Source organism: Fundulus heteroclitus, chromosome 3 (assembly GCF_011125445.2).
Source record: "Fundulus heteroclitus isolate FHET01 chromosome 3, MU-UCD_Fhet_4.1, whole genome shotgun sequence".
NCBI lineage: Eukaryota > Metazoa > Chordata > Actinopteri > Cyprinodontiformes > Fundulidae > Fundulus > Fundulus heteroclitus.
In genome coordinates, this window is record NC_046363.1 from 41,337,024 (window position 1) to 41,354,819 (window position 17,796).

At 40.0% G+C, this 17,796-nt stretch overlaps 2 protein-coding genes across 4 annotated transcripts in view; one reads left to right on the forward strand and one right to left on the reverse strand.

The window, feature by feature from the left end:
• The window catches only part of bbs9 (Bardet-Biedl syndrome 9), a 200,519-nt gene extending 185,387 nt beyond the window's left edge, over window positions 1–15,132 (forward strand). For all 3 annotated transcript variants that reach the window (XM_036135401.1, XM_012854125.3, XM_012854127.3), the window contains one exon: window positions 13,755–15,132. In XM_036135401.1, coding sequence (XP_035991294.1) covers window positions 13,755–14,095 — 341 coding nt within the window. In that variant the 3' untranslated portion in view covers window positions 14,096–15,132. The remainder of the gene's footprint in view (window positions 1–13,754) is intronic.
• Window positions 1–17,796, reverse strand: part of LOC105922701 (C-type lectin domain family 10 member A) — a 512,726-nt gene that overhangs the window by 264,198 nt on the left and 230,732 nt on the right. The gene's annotated exons all lie outside the window — the stretch shown is intronic.

Sequence of the window (17,796 nt, forward strand, 5' to 3'; positions counted from 1 at the left end):
TAACATGTGTTGTAAATAAACAGCTTTGATTGAGATGGTACTGATGCAAAAACTGAACTAAAAATGAGCAAAATTTTCTTAAAATCTGTGTATTTTTCCTTGATTGGAGAAGGTAAATAAGATTATCTGCCAATAGAATAGGATTTTTGCAGTTAAAATAGGAGCAATTCATCACAATCTCATTTCAAGTACAGGGTATCTAATTATCTTATTTTAGGGGTCAAAATACTTATTTCACTGGCAGATCATCTTATTTACCTGCTCAAATCAAGGACAAATACACTCATTCCAAGAAAATTTCACTTATTTCTAGTTCCGTTTTTGCAGTGGGAGTGTGTCGATCCACAAAGCTGCAAATGATGTTTTGTGTTGGTGGTAATAGTGAACACAGATTTTGCTTTTAGAACTGAAATGTATTTTGCAAATTGAGTGATTCAAAGTTATTTGTTAGCAGGGTGGTAGAAAAATATTAATTATTTATAGATTAAACTTAATGCATGGATGTAGAAAAGACAGAGAAACGTAATGACTCCTTCATCCATGTACAATGTCTCCTTTGTTTTTACCCAGCAGGGGTCAGAAATCTTACTTTATGGTTTTCTCAGCTATTTCGCCCTGGTTCCATCCTGTATGAGATGTGGCGATGGGAAATGTATCTTTGGCAGAGGTCACAGTGTGTAGGGGAAGAATGGTGGCTCACCACAGAACGATTAAAAGACACATGCAGAGCTGCAGCTGCCATGTTTCCTGCAACGAACAGGTGTCCAAATGGAAATAAAAAGAGTTGGATGAAGAAATGTACGTGTAAAAGGAGAAACAGTGTATGTGTGTGGTGAAAAAAAAAGCACATAAAGGGAGCAGGTGAAAAAGGTTGAAAGAGACTATTAAAAAGAAGACATGTTGAGAGAAATGCATTTTAACCGTTCAGCTGGTATTTCCTCATTATTAACAAGCTTAAGGATTTCACAGTTTACCCCCTTTAGATGTGCGTCCAAAGAGAGTATTTAGTGTTTGTAACTGTGTTGTACCGTACATATCAAGGTGTGTGTGTGTGTTCTCTGCCGAGCATTTAAGAAAATCTACCTGTATATACACTGTGGTGTCCCTCAGATCCTCGGGGGTCTTCCAGCGTGGTTTTAAGGTTGTGGAAAGGGGGAGTCTGCGTGCCGGGTTTTTCCACATCAGGGTTCCTCTTTTGTGGCAGCCTGGGTGTTTCCCCTTCCTCTCCTTACTCCGCATGAGCAAGAAGAAAAACACATAGTACTTTACCCTGAAATATAAGAGGGTCTGCAAACATCTATAAATATTTTCAAAATTAGCTTCACGAAGAGCAAAAGTCAGAGCCCTGCTGGTTATGCCTTGTCCATTTATATTTCACATGGTGGGTGTTTTATTGATGCTGTCAGGGCTGGAGCAGGGGCAGCTGTAAATTCAAAATTCTGGAGTTTCAATCAGGCAAATTATCTAAACTGACCCAGATAAGTAAATGCATCACATACTATTTAACAAAATGCTTGTTGTTTTCTGTCAGTGCAGATTTCCTAATAGCAGTGTTGAAGCTCCTACAGGGCACTATGACAAACATTATTGGTAACAATTGAAAGACTCCAAAGTGCTGATCCAGTATCCAAATTCCTCTACTTTCGTGTTTTTTTCCATTGAAGGAGTTGGTTTGCCAACTTCAGGACTGAAAAGATCAGCAAAAAAAAATAATGACACCCCAAGGAGTTTCAAACCAAGGAGTTAATTGAATTTGTTGTTTTAATTATGAGTGATGGCTGGATGCAAACAGAGGCAGGCAGACAGATCTGGTCCCGGACTGTAGTTCTAGGTGTTTCTCTGGTTAGTCGCCATGAACTGGCTTGTGGTTAAAGTGTAACTCACCCCCATGTAAAAGCATATTTCCGCCCCCCCACACAAATTTGAAAAACTCCATCAAAGTTGGCGGGGATAGGTGGGAACGGTAAGGGGAGGGAGCTGTTTTCAGGATGGAGGTAAAGCAGCCGTTAGCTTGATTTGTTGTATTGAATCATGGGGAGTGAGCAGGGTCATGCTGGTAGTTACGCCACAGTTTGGTCTTTGGGGGTGGAAGGGGGAAAAAAAGTAAAAAGTTGGTAGATTTGTTTCTAGTCGCGTTTTTGAAGAAAAGAAGTCACAAGAGTGCAACATTGCTCACTATGGAGGCTTTTTACGACAGAGCTGCTTTTATACCCCTCAGCTGTAGTGGGGTCACTATATCAGAATTACGTCACATCAACTGTAAGCAATATTTAAAACGAAATCCAATTCAAGACCTCCTGTTTAATCCTAGGAGGGTGCCACACTGATTACTTTTAGGCACAAAAGCAGGATTTCAACAAATATGCTCTATTTTATTTTATTTTTTTATTTTTTTCAAAATAATGACCAGGATGTGTAGACAGTACTATAAGACAACCATGTTAACAGTTTATTGGCAAAAAAAAGTTTATTTGAGGGTGAGTTACCCATTAAATGAAAATAATAATAAGTCTAAATATACCAGGGGCATAACTACAACTAATATAAATGTTGTGTCTGTCCGTGTTTACTGTTACAGAGATAGCATGCACAATCAATATGAAAAGCCCTGTACTGATTTTCTTTGCGTTATACTTTGAAACTATGTGTGTGCGTGTTTATGTTGCCATGGTGGAGGAGTGTTAAAACACTTTCCAGGGATGGACTGTTGGGTCTCAGACCACAACAACAGGCCAACCACAACAGAAGCCAACTGAACAAACACACATACCCAAACTAGATTTAGCAACCTACATCTAAGGTACAGTATGTGTGTTTCTGTTCACATGTGTAAATCATCATCCTGGGTTTATTGCATGGTGTGTGTTTTCGTTTTAGAGTTATGTATATGCCATGTATATTGAGTAAAATTTACAGTTTACATGTGTGTACGTATGGGTGAGTGTGTAGCTCACCCAGTGTTGTAAATGTTGCCTCTGATGTGGTCTGCTGGATTTAGACAGAGAGCAGAGAGTGCGGAGGAAGTAGACAGAGGCATGTATGAGTGTTTTTGTGCATCAGTGTGTGATTGTGAGAGACAAACGCAGAGGTTTGATGTCACTACCAGACCTGGAAAACTTCATGTGCTTTTCTATCGTTGGTTCCTTGGACTAGCCACCATATATTTTTCTGTACATTATGTGTGCCGGTATGTGTGTCTCTGCGTGTTGGTTAGTTGCAGGGCGTAGCTGAGCAGAGAAAAAATATCTTGGCCGACCACGGGAATGAACCCACCCACTATACCACACCCAGAGAGAGAGAGAGAGAGAGTAAGCAATGGTTTCAGCCTCTCTCTATCTTTAAATTTTTGTCTCTCATCGAGTTTCTCAACTTTATTGCCTCATATGAAAACATAAATCTGTATTTTTCTCTCGTTCTACATTAGTTTGTCCTGTATTAACTTCTGATTACTTTTTCTTATGTTAATAAGTCCTCGAGGGTTATCAGACTCACCTCTGTTATTTCAAATGTTCAAAATCAAGGAGGGGGGAAGCCCTCTGCCATATAGAAGGCAGTTATTTTACTGCAACTATTTGTACAAACAAGATATAAATCTAAAGTTCAGGAATCAAGTTCTTTGAGCAATGTCATTTTAGTTTAACTGAAACTTCACAGTTTGAAAAAGACTTTCTAAAAAGCAGGCTTTAGTCCTTAAAAACTCCTTTTGGCCAGACTGAGCAACTTTTAAAGTTATTAAACTCTTAGAAGACTGAATTTGTTTAAGACTTGGATCACTATCAATATACAACAAGTTAAATTAGCCCATTTTTTTTGCACATCTTTTGCATCTACTATTTGCTCCGCCTCAATATTTGTCACGCTGGTGCAAACATTCCCATCAAGCTGAGAAAATGTGAGCAGAAATGCTTTAGGTTGATATTGTTCTCCCTTCACAGTCTAAATATAATTTTCTGCCACAACACTTCAGGTTTTTTATGGATGGCTACATATTCAGTATATTCACTTAAAGATAAAACGCATTGATTGAAATGTACCAGATTTTTAAATTCTTACATGTGGTTCACACAAACGTATACCAGACTACTTGTTAATACTGGAATATAAGTTGCATCAATCAAAAAATGCATCATAAAGAGGAAAAAAAAACATATAAATCGCACCAAACTATAAATTGCATTATTGAGAAATTAATTTCACACACACAATCCATGACTAAAAACTGACATTAAATCTGTTAAGACAACTTATTAAATTACACATCTACATCTACAGCTAGCTGAATCATATGAAACATACCTGGGAGGAGGAATGGGGTAAATTAGTAAAACAAGCCTCCAACTTTGGCCGGTGCATTTCAGCGTAATGGGCCGTTATGCTGAAAGTTGTCAAAATTACGCTAAAATTAGGCCGTGAGCATAGCGGTGCTATGTGCTAAGCTAACAGTAGGACACGGATGTTTAAGAGCAGCTTGAAACTCACGTGCATCAGTGAAGTTGTAAACCGTCCGGAACAACAGAGCTGTAAGCTAGCGCTAGCTGTTATTAACTTCACGGACAGCCCAATAACGGGGTTCTGTCTCGGTCAGGGCCCTTCGAGCTGCACCACTCAATGCTCCAAATCCATACTGAAGCCTGGAGCGCCCTCTTGCGAATGTAGAGAGTAATGTTTACTCCTTGGTTCAGGTTGGTCAGTATGATTTGCTATTTAAAATTGAGATATTTTTTTGACTATAAGTCACAGGATCGGCCAAACTATGAAAAAAAGTGCGACATATAGTCCAAAAAATACGTTATATATGCTAAATGAGCAGCAGAATTACATAAAAGCTTATTTTTCCTTGTAATCTGCGATGGATAAATAGCTGTGATATTTGAGAATGGCAAACCGTTTTCTCTGATACTAATACATACATCTCTGAAGGCTTTCCCCAAAATGCATCCAATGCCTCCATTTAAATGTTGGCAAACTGCATTGGTAAAGAAAGATCCTGTTTAAGGAAACAATCTGCCATCTAGTTTCAGAATTAGAAGCAAAAACTTGGGTTTGCAACCATTTAACAGCTGTAAAAGTGTTGTGCAGTCCCTCTCTGATTGCTTTTAAATAGCTTTTGAAGCAATGAATATGCTGGTTATTGTTATAAGTGAGAAGTGATACAGCTAGTCAGCATGCCCAATTATTAAATATGACCATGTGTGTTTAACGCACCGCGTTGTAAGTTATTACACTTTGAGGATTTACTGCAGTCTTGTTGTTTCACATGCTCTGTGCTTTTTAGACACCACACAATATTAAGATTTGTTGCACATAGGGACATGGGATCTAAGCATAAACACTCACAAGTTTCATGTTCTCCAAACATAAACTTTAGCACAGTTACAGTCAGTCAGTTCTTAGCAGATTCTTTCTTTCATACGTACAAAGAGAACAGTGGATTCTGTAAATCAGCAAGTTTTCAGCTGCAGCGTCCGGCTTGCTGACGACACTGGCATGCGGGCGATCTGTGCGGCCTGCTGTGTTTTGACTATGCCTGCCTGCAGATGAATGCATTGCTATGATCCACTGCTAACACATGAATCCAGGCAGAACATGTGGGCTTTGAACAAACCACAGATACGGTCGTTCTCCTTATCTCTTGGACACGCTGACCTTTGTTGCTGTGGTTGTTGTTTTTGTGTCACTAGGAACAAACAATTGTTTCCGAACCAAACTGTTTAGGCATAAACCTGCTAAATACTTGTAATGTAATGAACGCACTCTGAAAATTAAAAGGACCACACACATTAGATGTGTACAAATGACCAGTTCATTTATTTGAAAGATTCCCCTGTTCACCTTTTAATGGCCACATCATTAGATAAACATGTTTAGTTGAATATTAACAAATAGTGAGTTGCCTGTGCAAATTCTCAGTTATCTGGTTCATTGCAACGGCTTAAAACGGAGGTACCCGGACTTTTGCTCAGTTCTTTTTGAAAACAATTCGACACCTATCCGGAGTCTTGGTCAATTCTGGTGGCTCCCACGTGAGCAAAATAGTGAGCTCCCTGAACTCAAATCACCTCTCCAGTCTGGCAGAGCAGCTCCAGGATGTGGTGGGACATGAGGTTTACATAATGGACATAGAGCTGACAAATCTACAGGAACTGTGTGATGCTTCTTACATGTCAATATTGACCAAAATCTCTGACGAATCATTCTGGGACCTTGTTGAATCTGAGCCACGGCAAATTCAGGCAGATATGAGGGGAAAAGATGGGTCCAACTTAATATTAGAAATGTGTCTAAAAAAAAAATTTTTTTTCTTGTTTTTTATTTTTTATTTTTAACGTGTTAAAAATAAAGCTGCTGGTGAATGTGTTTTCTTCAAATGAGGAGGGTACAACCATATATATGGAATATTGATAATTTATAAATTGCTTTAAATCAAAGTTCTGTACTGAAAAAATAAAAACCATTAACAGAAAAAAAGAATGACACTTATCAAAAAACGAAATCAATGGAGAAAAAAAAACACAATAGTATAGTGTATTATAGATATCGATACAAAGTGAGCGTCAGCTGTGTTTCCAGTGATGTCAGCGAAACTCATTCAGAAAACCTCTTGCTTCTAACTATTTGAAAGATTATATGCTTCATAATAACACTAAAAACAAGTCCTTAGATAATTCATGCTGTTATTTTGTACTTGTTATAACTATATTCTATCTGTCATAAAGTCTCTTTATAAATCCAGAGGAGACAGAGCTTTTGCAGTTCTGGCTCCTAAGTTGTGGGATGAACAGCTACTGATGGTCAGGCAGACTCCATCGTCTGAAAACACACTTTTTCTCCTTGGCTTTTAACCCTGAGTGAGTTTGTATCTGTGTTTCAATTGTAATTCTTGTTTTTGTTCCTTTTTCTTTTTTTGCTTACTTTATAGTGTTTTATGTGTATATATTTATACATATGTGTTTTGTGCAGCACAATGGTCAGCTTCTTTAATGTCTTTAAAGTGCTCTAGAAATAAACTGCTATGTTACATTGAAAATCAGAATTTCTAAGGAGTTGTTATGCATCTCTTTGGATTTTTGATCCTGCTATTTCCTTGCCTTGCATCTACACTTATGACAGAGGATTTCCACCAGAAAACCTCCTCACAGCAGCTTGGTGTCCACTAAAGTGAAATCATTCATTTTTTCCCTATTCACGGTTTGCAACGAGAGCTGGACTGGCAACCATAAACCCAAAAGGGAAATTATGTCCACAAACTGCTTCCATGACTAAAATGAACTGTAACGCTCTGATCGAGTTGACATAAGAACTAAGAAACCAAGTTTGTACAAAATGTAAATCTTCTTTTGAAGCCCAGACCAAGGGGAGAGGACATAGAAACAAAATAAAGCAGAATCTACTTGCAAGCCACTCACTGCAGAAAGCCAGTTGTGTCATTAGCAGCAGTCACTACATAAATAGGGTGACAGCCTTTTTTGTAGCTTAATGTCCACAAACAAGTTTCTTAAAATGAAACACCTCCTCGCTTATTCCAGAGAACAATATCATAATAGGCTTATTCTCCTAAAAAATATTCCCTTTAACTAACAACATGCTGTATAGTGAAATACATTGCCCATGGTTTCCTGTTTAACAGATCTCCACCAGACCCAGATCCAGCTGGATTAAAATGACTGTAGGCCGTTTTAACCACAACCAAAACTGCCAGACTTTTCCAGGTAGCTCCTGTTCCACATGAAAAGAGCTTAAAGTCACCTCCATCCCATAATAAGAGAATGACGTGGAGCACAGAGCTCTGCACTGTTTGGTCTACACACTTCAACTTTGTTAGTTTGTTGAAGTAACACACTGACATGATGTGACCTGACCCCTTCAGGCCTCCATACAGAAGGGAAGCTGCCCTCTTGTCTTACAACATCAATGTTTATCAACTCATTGCTACGACTCCCTCAAGGACCTGGCCCTCGCACACACTTTTATTTCCTACTTTGGAAGTCAAAGCAAAATGTTCAACACTTTGGTCTCCCTGGGCGATTGTGAATGTTCCTGACCTACGAACACACGGAAGGTTTTCACAGATCTGCTCATTTGACTTTTATAACGTTATGCTACAGAATTTGAGGCCTAACATGACTGTGTCCTCTGTTCTTGCTTTCAGATTTCATATTACTTGTGACCTCTTTTTTATTAACATTTGAGGAAGGGCTACCTCCTGGCGATAGGAAAAACACTTGACAGATTTAATCAGGACTCTGTTTCAGGAAAGTTCCTTCAAGTAGCACATGGAATTGACTTAACAGGGGAAATTAAAAACAGACAAAGGCTAGCAAATATTTGCAACCACTAGCAATCTTTAATCAAAGTTATTGCAACAAACTAGATGATTTATACACACATCAGCTAAGGAACTGTCCTTTCAGCACCACAAAGCTAAAACACATGCAAACAACAACCTATTTGCTATTGGCAGCCTATCCGTGACGCTTAATTGCACAATCAGCATCTAAAGATGTAATTAAATGTATTTAGTGTAATTTGAAACGGATTTGGTTAAATCAAATCGGCCCTGTCTGAGATTCAGTTTTATTGATCTCCTGTCATGCTCGTGATTCTGTTTGACAAGGTTCATATGCAGTCTGAACAAGTCTGGATAAGAAGGAAAAAACTAAATAGCTGATGGAAAATATTTGTATTTCGTGATATGACATCCTGTCCTATTTTCTAAACATTATATCCATCATTTGATCCATTTACCCATGGTTCGTCCAGCTATCTGTTGGCCCAATCTTCGTCCTCTCTCTCATCCCTCCTTCCAGTGCATCCATCCGTCCTCTGGTTTTTCCAGGTTTTATAGTTAAAACCGGACCGCTGTAGGAATATGTGCCATAAATAATTGTTAAAAAAAAATTCATACCTAAAAATAGTTCCGAAGTCTTGAAAAGTGAGGGTAGAACTGTTAAAACTCTGACATGAAAAATGTGAGGGGGCCCAACGTTCAAAACCCCTACAAACTATTTATGTTCAAAGTGTTTCCTCTGTCTCTGGATTTCATTAAGATGGATGGAAAAGTTTGTGGTTGTACTGAAAAAATATGGACAGAAAAAGAAAATGTTTATCTTGATCAAGATATTGATCATTTTCATGAAGCTGCTTATTGTTCTTTAAATCAAGAGAAAACACCTAAATTGAGTTCTCTTAGTTCACGTTTATTTTTTATTTGTTATGACAAATCAAGCCAAGGAGGTGAGGACTGTTGACCTTTGACACACAGCAGATGAGGGTTTGACCTGTGCCTACAATGATGATTGTTGACCTACGATGAGTGCAGAGTTACTCCACATCCACAGATTTATCCCCAACATTAAACTGAATGGACTTCATTGGATGGAAATATTGACTCCAAAAAGATGAGTTTATTTTAAGTGTCACTCAGTGCTCAAAGTTTATCTTCAGATCATTCTTTCATTTTTTATCCTTCATGAATCAACACAACAACACAAAGTGTTCTGCAATACTTCAATCAATCATGTATAAATTGACCAAAGGGGTGTGCAGGTCCATAAATGTAAAAGAAAACATAAGAGTAGCCAATAAGACACCAATACCTACAATGAATCAGATTGACAAAAAGAAAAGGCTAAAAGAGTAAGCAAAATAATATAGAACACTAGTAAGATTTATTTAGCTTCTTTGTACTCAGACTTTCTGATGAACTTTTCACCTCAAATATTAAAAATGATTGAATTAAGTCAATATTACACGTATGACCTTTGTAAAGCATAGCCATTAAACAGCAGAGAACAGTAAGTCATCACATTGATTAGATTTAGTCAGAACCTCATGGACATTTATAAACCAATAAAATGCCAAAATTGGATCACATAAACCACTCAGCGTCTCACACATACAGTATGTACGTACACATAACCAGGCTGCTGTTAAATTAATTCATGACCCATCGAAATGCATTACAGTTGGACTTAAGCTGCATGTTCGACTGTTAAATCAATTATTAAACTGCGGTATTTCACTGAGCTGTTACTTTTGTCTTTCCAACCATCCAAACTGTGCTGCAGTATTTTCCTAAAAGCAAACACAATTTTTACTTTTATTTTTGTTATTTTTTTCTATTTTTATCTGTGCGATTTTAAAAAGTAATACATAAAAAGCCTAAAGTTTAGAGCTTAAAGTCTTAATGCTGGATCTTAGAAATCATCCACTTTGTCTTGATTTAACCTGTGGAAGGACAAAAAAGACCTGAAGTGCAGGTGCTAACCTGTTGCACCTTATTATAAGCTGTTAATAGCTTATTTCAACATCATGTATTTAAACACACACAGGTTCTTACAGTTTAGCCAAAATAGGTCATACATCAGTAATATTTTAATTTTGACTCCAGAGTCCCAACTAGAATCAGTTAGAGAATCTGTGAAGAAAGCTAACCAATGATTAGGGTTATGGTAAGGACGGCTTTCTAAACTCAAAGACTTGGAGCTCATCACCAAATATAAATCCAAATCCCACTGGAAACATGAAAAAATTCTGATCAGCCTTTTTACTCATCTTGTGTTTTTTTTAATAAGCTGTAAACAAAAACAGATTTACCATGTTTTAGTTTAAAAGCGATACTCCTTTGATATTATTTCATGATCTTTTGAGCGATATCTTTCTCGTTTCCTGTCAGAAACAAACCTTTGGGTTGGATGAAAATAATTTTAGATCAAAATCTGCCGGAGATATGAATACTTTGCTCTCTACTCTACAAGACAACAACAGTAAACAATAGACTGGATCATAAATATGATTGTATCAAATATTTATATATAATTAATGATTAACAGAATGTAAAAGTTTAAGAGAAAACAAGCATGTGTCTAGTAGTCACTGAACAAAACAAACATAAGAAATGCAAAAATACATTAGAATAAAACATTAATCAACCAATTAACTGAACAGTTATAAAAAGAAAACAAAAATAAAGATGTAGGAAGTGAATTGAAATAATTATTCAATACTCGTTCCCTTACTCTGCAGTTGAGGAGAGCCTAATTAATCCTTTGCAATGGGCCCAGTAGGTGACATAGACATTATTAAGGTGGCAGGCCAATCAAATTGGTTCTACTAACCAGTTTTCTTTTTTGGTTTGATTGTTTTTCGTAGATATTTTCTTTAGACTTTGCAGCTTTAAAATGTTTATCTGTTTGTTCTGTGTCACAATGTTCCCAACATTTAGACGCACCAACCCATTTTGGGGGTTAATTTCCTCCTAGCTCCACTCAAACCCAGCGGAGGACCAGCTTTGTATAACTGGCCTCCAAGCACAAAGAACATTAAAACCTTTTAAGCTCCTGTTGAGTCTGCCTCGACTCTTCCTCATTGCTGTTCTTTTGAGTCAGTACTTGACATGTGGACTCACTGACACAAATTCACAGAGTCGTGGTGTTTGTTGTCTCAGCTGTGATGTGTCTTGTGTGAAGTGGTGACCAGACGGCTAGCATCCAGTCTGGATTAGCCTGTCAATATGGGATTAACCCACTCAGCCGCTGATGAAATTTTCTCAAATCGCATACGACACTGATTGTCTTGATTTTTTGACGGCACTCTGAAGAAGCAGACGTTTGTTTGCAGACGCTTTCTTGATGGCATTTTCTTTCTTCACAGCTTGCCTATTCTGATAGACGCTCCCACACCCAGTCTGTCTTTTAGACGGACTGTAAAAGTTCTGAGTTGAAGGGAGGGGGACAACAATTTACATGTTGCTACTTTTATAGGCTTTAAAAAGTTGGATTTATTTTGGTCGTCGTTCGCAGTTTGGTGGATTAGGTGTAAATTTGCATGTAAGGCTGTGTTTTCTTGTTTGTACATGTATACAGCTTATGCCTCTCTTCTGTTTGTAGTTTTGTGGTTTTATGGTCGGGTGGGGAGACAAGTGGCTTTAGGCGATAAAACACATGCAGTTTAATGAGCCGTCACAGTTAGAGCCAATTAAACTGTTACAGTATGAGGCGTTAAATTCCGTCGCTGCAGACTGATTTGATCGTCTTTCTTTTTTTCTAATGCGAGCAGAATTAGAAAATAAACAGCAAATAGTCAGAAATCAGCTATGTTTTTCCCAAAATTAAAATTAAATTTGTTTTTGATCACAGATCACGTGTTCTGTACTCACTGTAATCAGTGTTTATAGCACCCTGCTGCCACACAGCAATAGCGCCTGTCTCTTTAAATCCCTAGACGATGGGCCGTCTGATTAGAGCTTCTCTCTGGAGTCTGCGAGCTCGTTGAGAGGACAGCCTGTTGTCTCCATCACGTACATCCAAGGAAAAGATCCATCCCACACATAGACACTTTCAGATACCTTTACGGCCAGTTGTTGTAACGCAGTCTCCACTCACAGCGAGATACCAGGCTGTCGTCTGCGGTCTCTAAACCCTCTCCGTTCTCATGGAGATAAGAAGTGCGTCTCATTGTTGGCAGACAACAGTCCTGTTATCATCTTATCAGAGTGCCAGTTCAAGCTGGAGGAGGTGGGGCTGAAGTGTGTGTGTGTGTGTGTGTGTGTGTGTGTGTGTGTGTGTGTGTGTCTTTACAACGGATGGTGGGACCTTAGATTAAGAGGAGTTTCTTTGTCATGCAGCAGGTGCCGTTGTCACTCAATTTGTCCTCACATTAAAGACGTGTTTGTGTCGGTCTGTTCAGGAACAAAAACAGCCGATTATGCAAACATGAGCTAATCCTCATTCCGGGTCAATTAAATAACAACAGGGGTGAATCTGGTCTTTGCAGCTGCACCAGTCGATTCGCAGCTAAGGAATGCAGTTGGATACGCCACCATTTACTCGGCCCAGCAGAAGTTGTCATACAGCTTGAACATTTTCCTCATTTAGTCTTGTTACAACCTCAAACATCAATGCACTTTATTGGGATTTTATGTGATCAAACAAAGGTGGTGTGCTATTGTAAAAAGGAAGGAAAATGTGGCTTTCACAGTTTTTTTTACAGTAAAAATCTAAAAACCGTAAAAAGTTACCTAATTTAAAAAAGTAGATTCCTCTTGTGTTTGATATATCCTCAGAATAAATGTAGCTCGGAGGTTTGTTGGAGAACATTAGGGAGCAAAATGGCGGCGTGTACTCTTAATCAACTGGGTCAAGGCAAACATTACAGGCTTAAATTAAAAGCAAGCGGACCTCCATTTAGTTTTTGAAGCATTTTATTTATTTATTTATTTGCATCTGATGTGAAATCCTCCATGTGCTTAAAAACAGCAGCTGCCAAGTGAACAAGCAGTATAGTACAGACCAGGGAACACGGCATACAGGTCAGAGAGAAGGTTATTTAACATCATCCCAAGGTTTAAACATCTCACTGAGCAATGATCATCTAAAAATGGAAAGAATGCAGTAAAGTCACAAATCTACCAGGGTGTGTCCATCCATCTAAAACCTAAAAAAGTACAGAGATGAAAGCCATTGTGAAGAAAAGCTACATATAGAGTTTCCTTTGATGCGAGACAGCGAACATGTGGAAGACTCTGGTCAGATAAGACTAAAAATAAATAACCTTTAATAACCTTTGTAAACAAAAACAGCTAAACCAGCATTCTCAGACTCATTCACCAGGTCTCTTCCAGCCTCAATGTTTAAATTCCTTTCTCCACCCGACCTAAGCCTGTATTTTCTATCTCAAGCAAGGCTCAAACGCCAACATTGGCAGAACGTTAAAATAAAACTCTTTTTTTGTGTCTCTTGTTTTTCCTCATTCAGAGAAAGACCCCAAAGAGAAGAAAGACGTGTCGAGAGAGCCTTCTGAGTCAGCTGTGAAAGAGGAGGCAGGAGTTCCGGAGGAGCCCATCAAGGAGGCGAAAAGAGAGAAGAAGGAGTCGTCCAAGGACAAAAAAGAGTCAAAGAAGGATTCCAGCAAGGAGCCCAAAGAGCCAAAGGACGAGGCAAAGAAGAAGGAGTCGTCTTCTTCCAAGGAAAAGAAGGAGAAGAAGGAGAAGGACAAAGAGAAGGAAGGAAAGGAGTCTGGGGACAAAAAGGTGTCCAGGAAGTCTTCTGTAAAAGTGAAAGACAAGAAGAAGGAGCCGGAGGCTGGAGAGAGCTGAAGGGAGCAATGCAATAAGCTTTCTTTATATGCATTCAGCAGCAGACCTAAACTAAACACATCTATTAATCTTCCATGCACATCCGCATCCCGCTCATAAATGTGTGTACATGTTTGTATACTGTTTACATCTGAGCATAAACAGGGTAATTAACACGTCTACATTTTTATATACAGTCTAAATATGCATTTAGTTGTAAATATACTCTGTCAGGGTCGCATTTCTCAGTGGCAGAACCATTTCCTCCCAGATGCTTTCACACAACCACGCTGATCCGCTGCTCCTCCGCTGAATCCACCGCACGGAGCCGTCCACTGACTCTCTTTTCCAACTGTGGTGAGGAGCGAGGATGAAGGCCAAATCCTCCTCTTCGTCCTCGCGCTTTTTGCTGACTGGCTCCGTCCTCGCCGTCGTCTTCGTCTTGCCTCAGCAGCTGTTCAACCCGCAGCACCAATCCCAGCAAGGGCCCCAAACCAGCTCACACCCACGCACACTTTTGGATGTCCCTTCAGAGCCGCCGCCCCCCCCTCGCTGCCTTGCGTGGTTCGAAGGTTCGCCGGAGCCTTCGCCGCCTTTCCACCAGGAATAAAAGTCGCCTGGCTCGTCCCGCCAACCCCGCTGCTTCCGGGTAAATCATGGCTACATCCCACAGCCGCCATGGCCGCCACCACCGCCGCCGCCGCTGCTGCTGCTGCTGCTGCTGCTGCTGCCACAGTCTGACCTTCGCTGCTTTTTTTGAGTTTGATTCCTGGGACGCTGAAGAAAGACGCGGTGGCACATGGACACACACTCGTCCTCTCTGAGCCCCAACCTTACACGGTGTTTGCGCGACAGAAACCAGCAGAGCATTTATAGAAAGCCAGATGCCGGAGCTGCTTTAGCCCCCCCGGGCTCCTCTGCTCAGCCGTGGTCTGAACAGCTTCATAAATGTCAGCTTGAAGAGAAGAAGGATGCAACGAGAAGAGTAGACATCTTTTAGAAGCCAAATCCTTCTTAGATTTTACACTAAGCTACACACGGCAGACAGTCCTGTTAAACAAAAAAACGGTTTTCATCAGATTAATGCGACAAACCACATAATGAGGCGACGTCTTGCTGCTGTCTGTTTGGGTATATTTTTAATTTCAGAGCCCATTAGATAAAAAATTATCTGGGCAGTTTGAATGTTTCCAAAAAGGTTTAAAGCACCTGATTTCATTTAGATCTTTACCAAAATTCAGCAAAATTCAACTGTATCCTGTCTTTTATTTTTTATTTTTTTTGCAATGATGACATTTTAATTTCATACAAATCCTCGGATGCAAGTCTTGGAGAAACAATTGTATTTCAGATCCTTCTTCCAGCTGGATTTAAGCTTTTTCATGCATGTTCACCCACACTCGTACACGTTTTGTCCTGAACAGCAGATTTCAAGAACTTTAGCTGTATTTGTGCCACACTTGATGTTTGTAGACTTCTAGTTCTAGTTGCTGTGCCAGCAGCGCTGCGTTACACTATAAGTCCACATCAAGCGATGTGTCTGTGGGCCCGGTTTAGGCTCTTTTCTCGTCTGGGACACTTGTTTTTATTTTTAGCTTGTATTGTGAAACAGATGCCTGTTAGCAATGTTGGTCTGAGCCTCTGTCATCCGAACAAAACCTCATGTCCTCTAGTTTAAATACAGTTTTCTTTTTTTAATGTAGATATTTAACTGTTTGAATATAGTAAGTGGAAGCAGGGTGTTACAAAGGTTTCCATTGGGTTCTGCGTTCTGTAATTTACTGTTTCGTATCACTCTGAGTGTTTGAAATAGAGCAGGTTGTGTAAATGTACTTCTCCTCCTTTGAGTCGCCGTTTATAGCCAGTGTTTATTCCTGAAGACGTTCCTGCGCTCTAGAATAAACTTTGCTATTACTGTGAAGCCTGTAGGGAAAACCCCCCCCAAACATGAGAATAAAATAAACTTACTTATGAATATTTAGTAATAAAAGTTTCTTGCTGTATGCAATTAATGCCTCTAATTGTGGTTGTGATTTAGCAATATTTAGTTTTTCTACTGTACATGGAGTAGAGCTTCCATTCAACAAGGTAAGTTTCCGTCCTCTGGGAGAGAAACAGTAAACAGCACTGCTGTGATTGGTGGGACATAGACTGCTCAGGAACACTTTTTAATCAGAGTATAATATAAAGCTAGCTAAGCTTCTGGAGCATCGATCTGGTCAGGTCAGTAGTAGCTGGGATGTTAATTAGTGTCGGCTGTTCTGGTTTTAATGAAATTAACAACAGGTGCACTAAATGGGGCAACAATGAGACCACAGATGTTCTCCCTCCTCGTTTTCTTTGACTGCATCTGCCCAGGGTCAGAGTCCCTACTGGCAACACGAGGCGATACCTGGGCCCTACAGAGGCTGCAGGGGCAGTCCAACTCCACCATGATGGTTCATCAATGAGTGCCATTGCCAGAAGGGCTGCTGTGTCTCCCAGCACAGCCCCAAGAGCGTGGAGGAGACTCCAGGAGACGGGCAGTTACTCCAGGAGAGTAACATCAGAGGTCCTTAACTCATCAGGGACCAGTATCTGCTCCTTTGTGCAACCAGGAAGAGGATTACTGGATTACCAGAGCCCTACAAAGTGACCTCCAGCAAGCCACTGGCATGAATACTTCACACCAACCATTAGGAACAGACTTCCTGGGGGGGGGCTGGGGGCCAACATCCTCTGGTAGGCCCTGTGCTCACTGCCCAGCCAGATTCACTCTGAGCTCATGTGACAGACGTGGATGGGTCTGGAGAAGCTGCAGTGAACCTCATGCTGCCTGCAACGTTGCTCAGGAGGATCGGTTTGGTGGCGTCTCCATGGAGGGACACACAGATCTGTACAGGACGGTCGATGGCACCTTGACTGCCATTAGGTATCGAGATTAAGTTCTTTAACCCATTGCTGAACCTTTGAGGGGGCAGTGGGTCCTGGGTTCCTCCTGGGTTCCTCCTGGTGCATGATGACGCTCGGCCTCAGGAGGTCTATTGTTACCACTGAATGGCCTTCATGCTCCCCTGACCTAAATCCAGCAGAACACCTCTGGGTAATCATGATTAGGTCCATCTGACGTTGCACCTCAGGTTGTCCAGGAGCTCAGTGATGCTCTGGTCAGGATCTGGGAGGAGACATCCCAGATCCTGACCAGAGCATCATCCATAATAATCCATAATCTCATAAGGAGCATCATGCATACAAGCGTGTGGGAGTCATACAAACTACTGAGGACTGCTTTGAGTTACTTCAGTGACAATTCAGCATATCATACCAGTCTGCAGCATCAGTTTCTCACTTTTATTATCTCTGTGACTTTGAATTAAGCCTTCTGAGGGCTGGTGGTTTTCATCAAATGATGTGGCGCCCTTTGTTCTAAACACATTACCCAGAATACATCAGGACGGATGTCCATCAGGATTAACTTTGAACTCTGAACAGTAATTTTCTCTGATCTCTGCGCTGATGCAAGAGCTGTGAGTGAATATTTCCCTTTTAATATTTTTTAAATATTTAAAACTAGAACAGGCAGCTGTAGATAAAAAAAACAGAATATAATTGTTTCAAGTTTATACTCTGAATGTGTCTGATGAGTATTTATACATCTGCTGTGTTTCTCTCTGGAGAAACATGAGCAGCTGAGTTATTAAATTATCTGCTGTCTGCTACAGGATGTGATGTTAAAATATCTA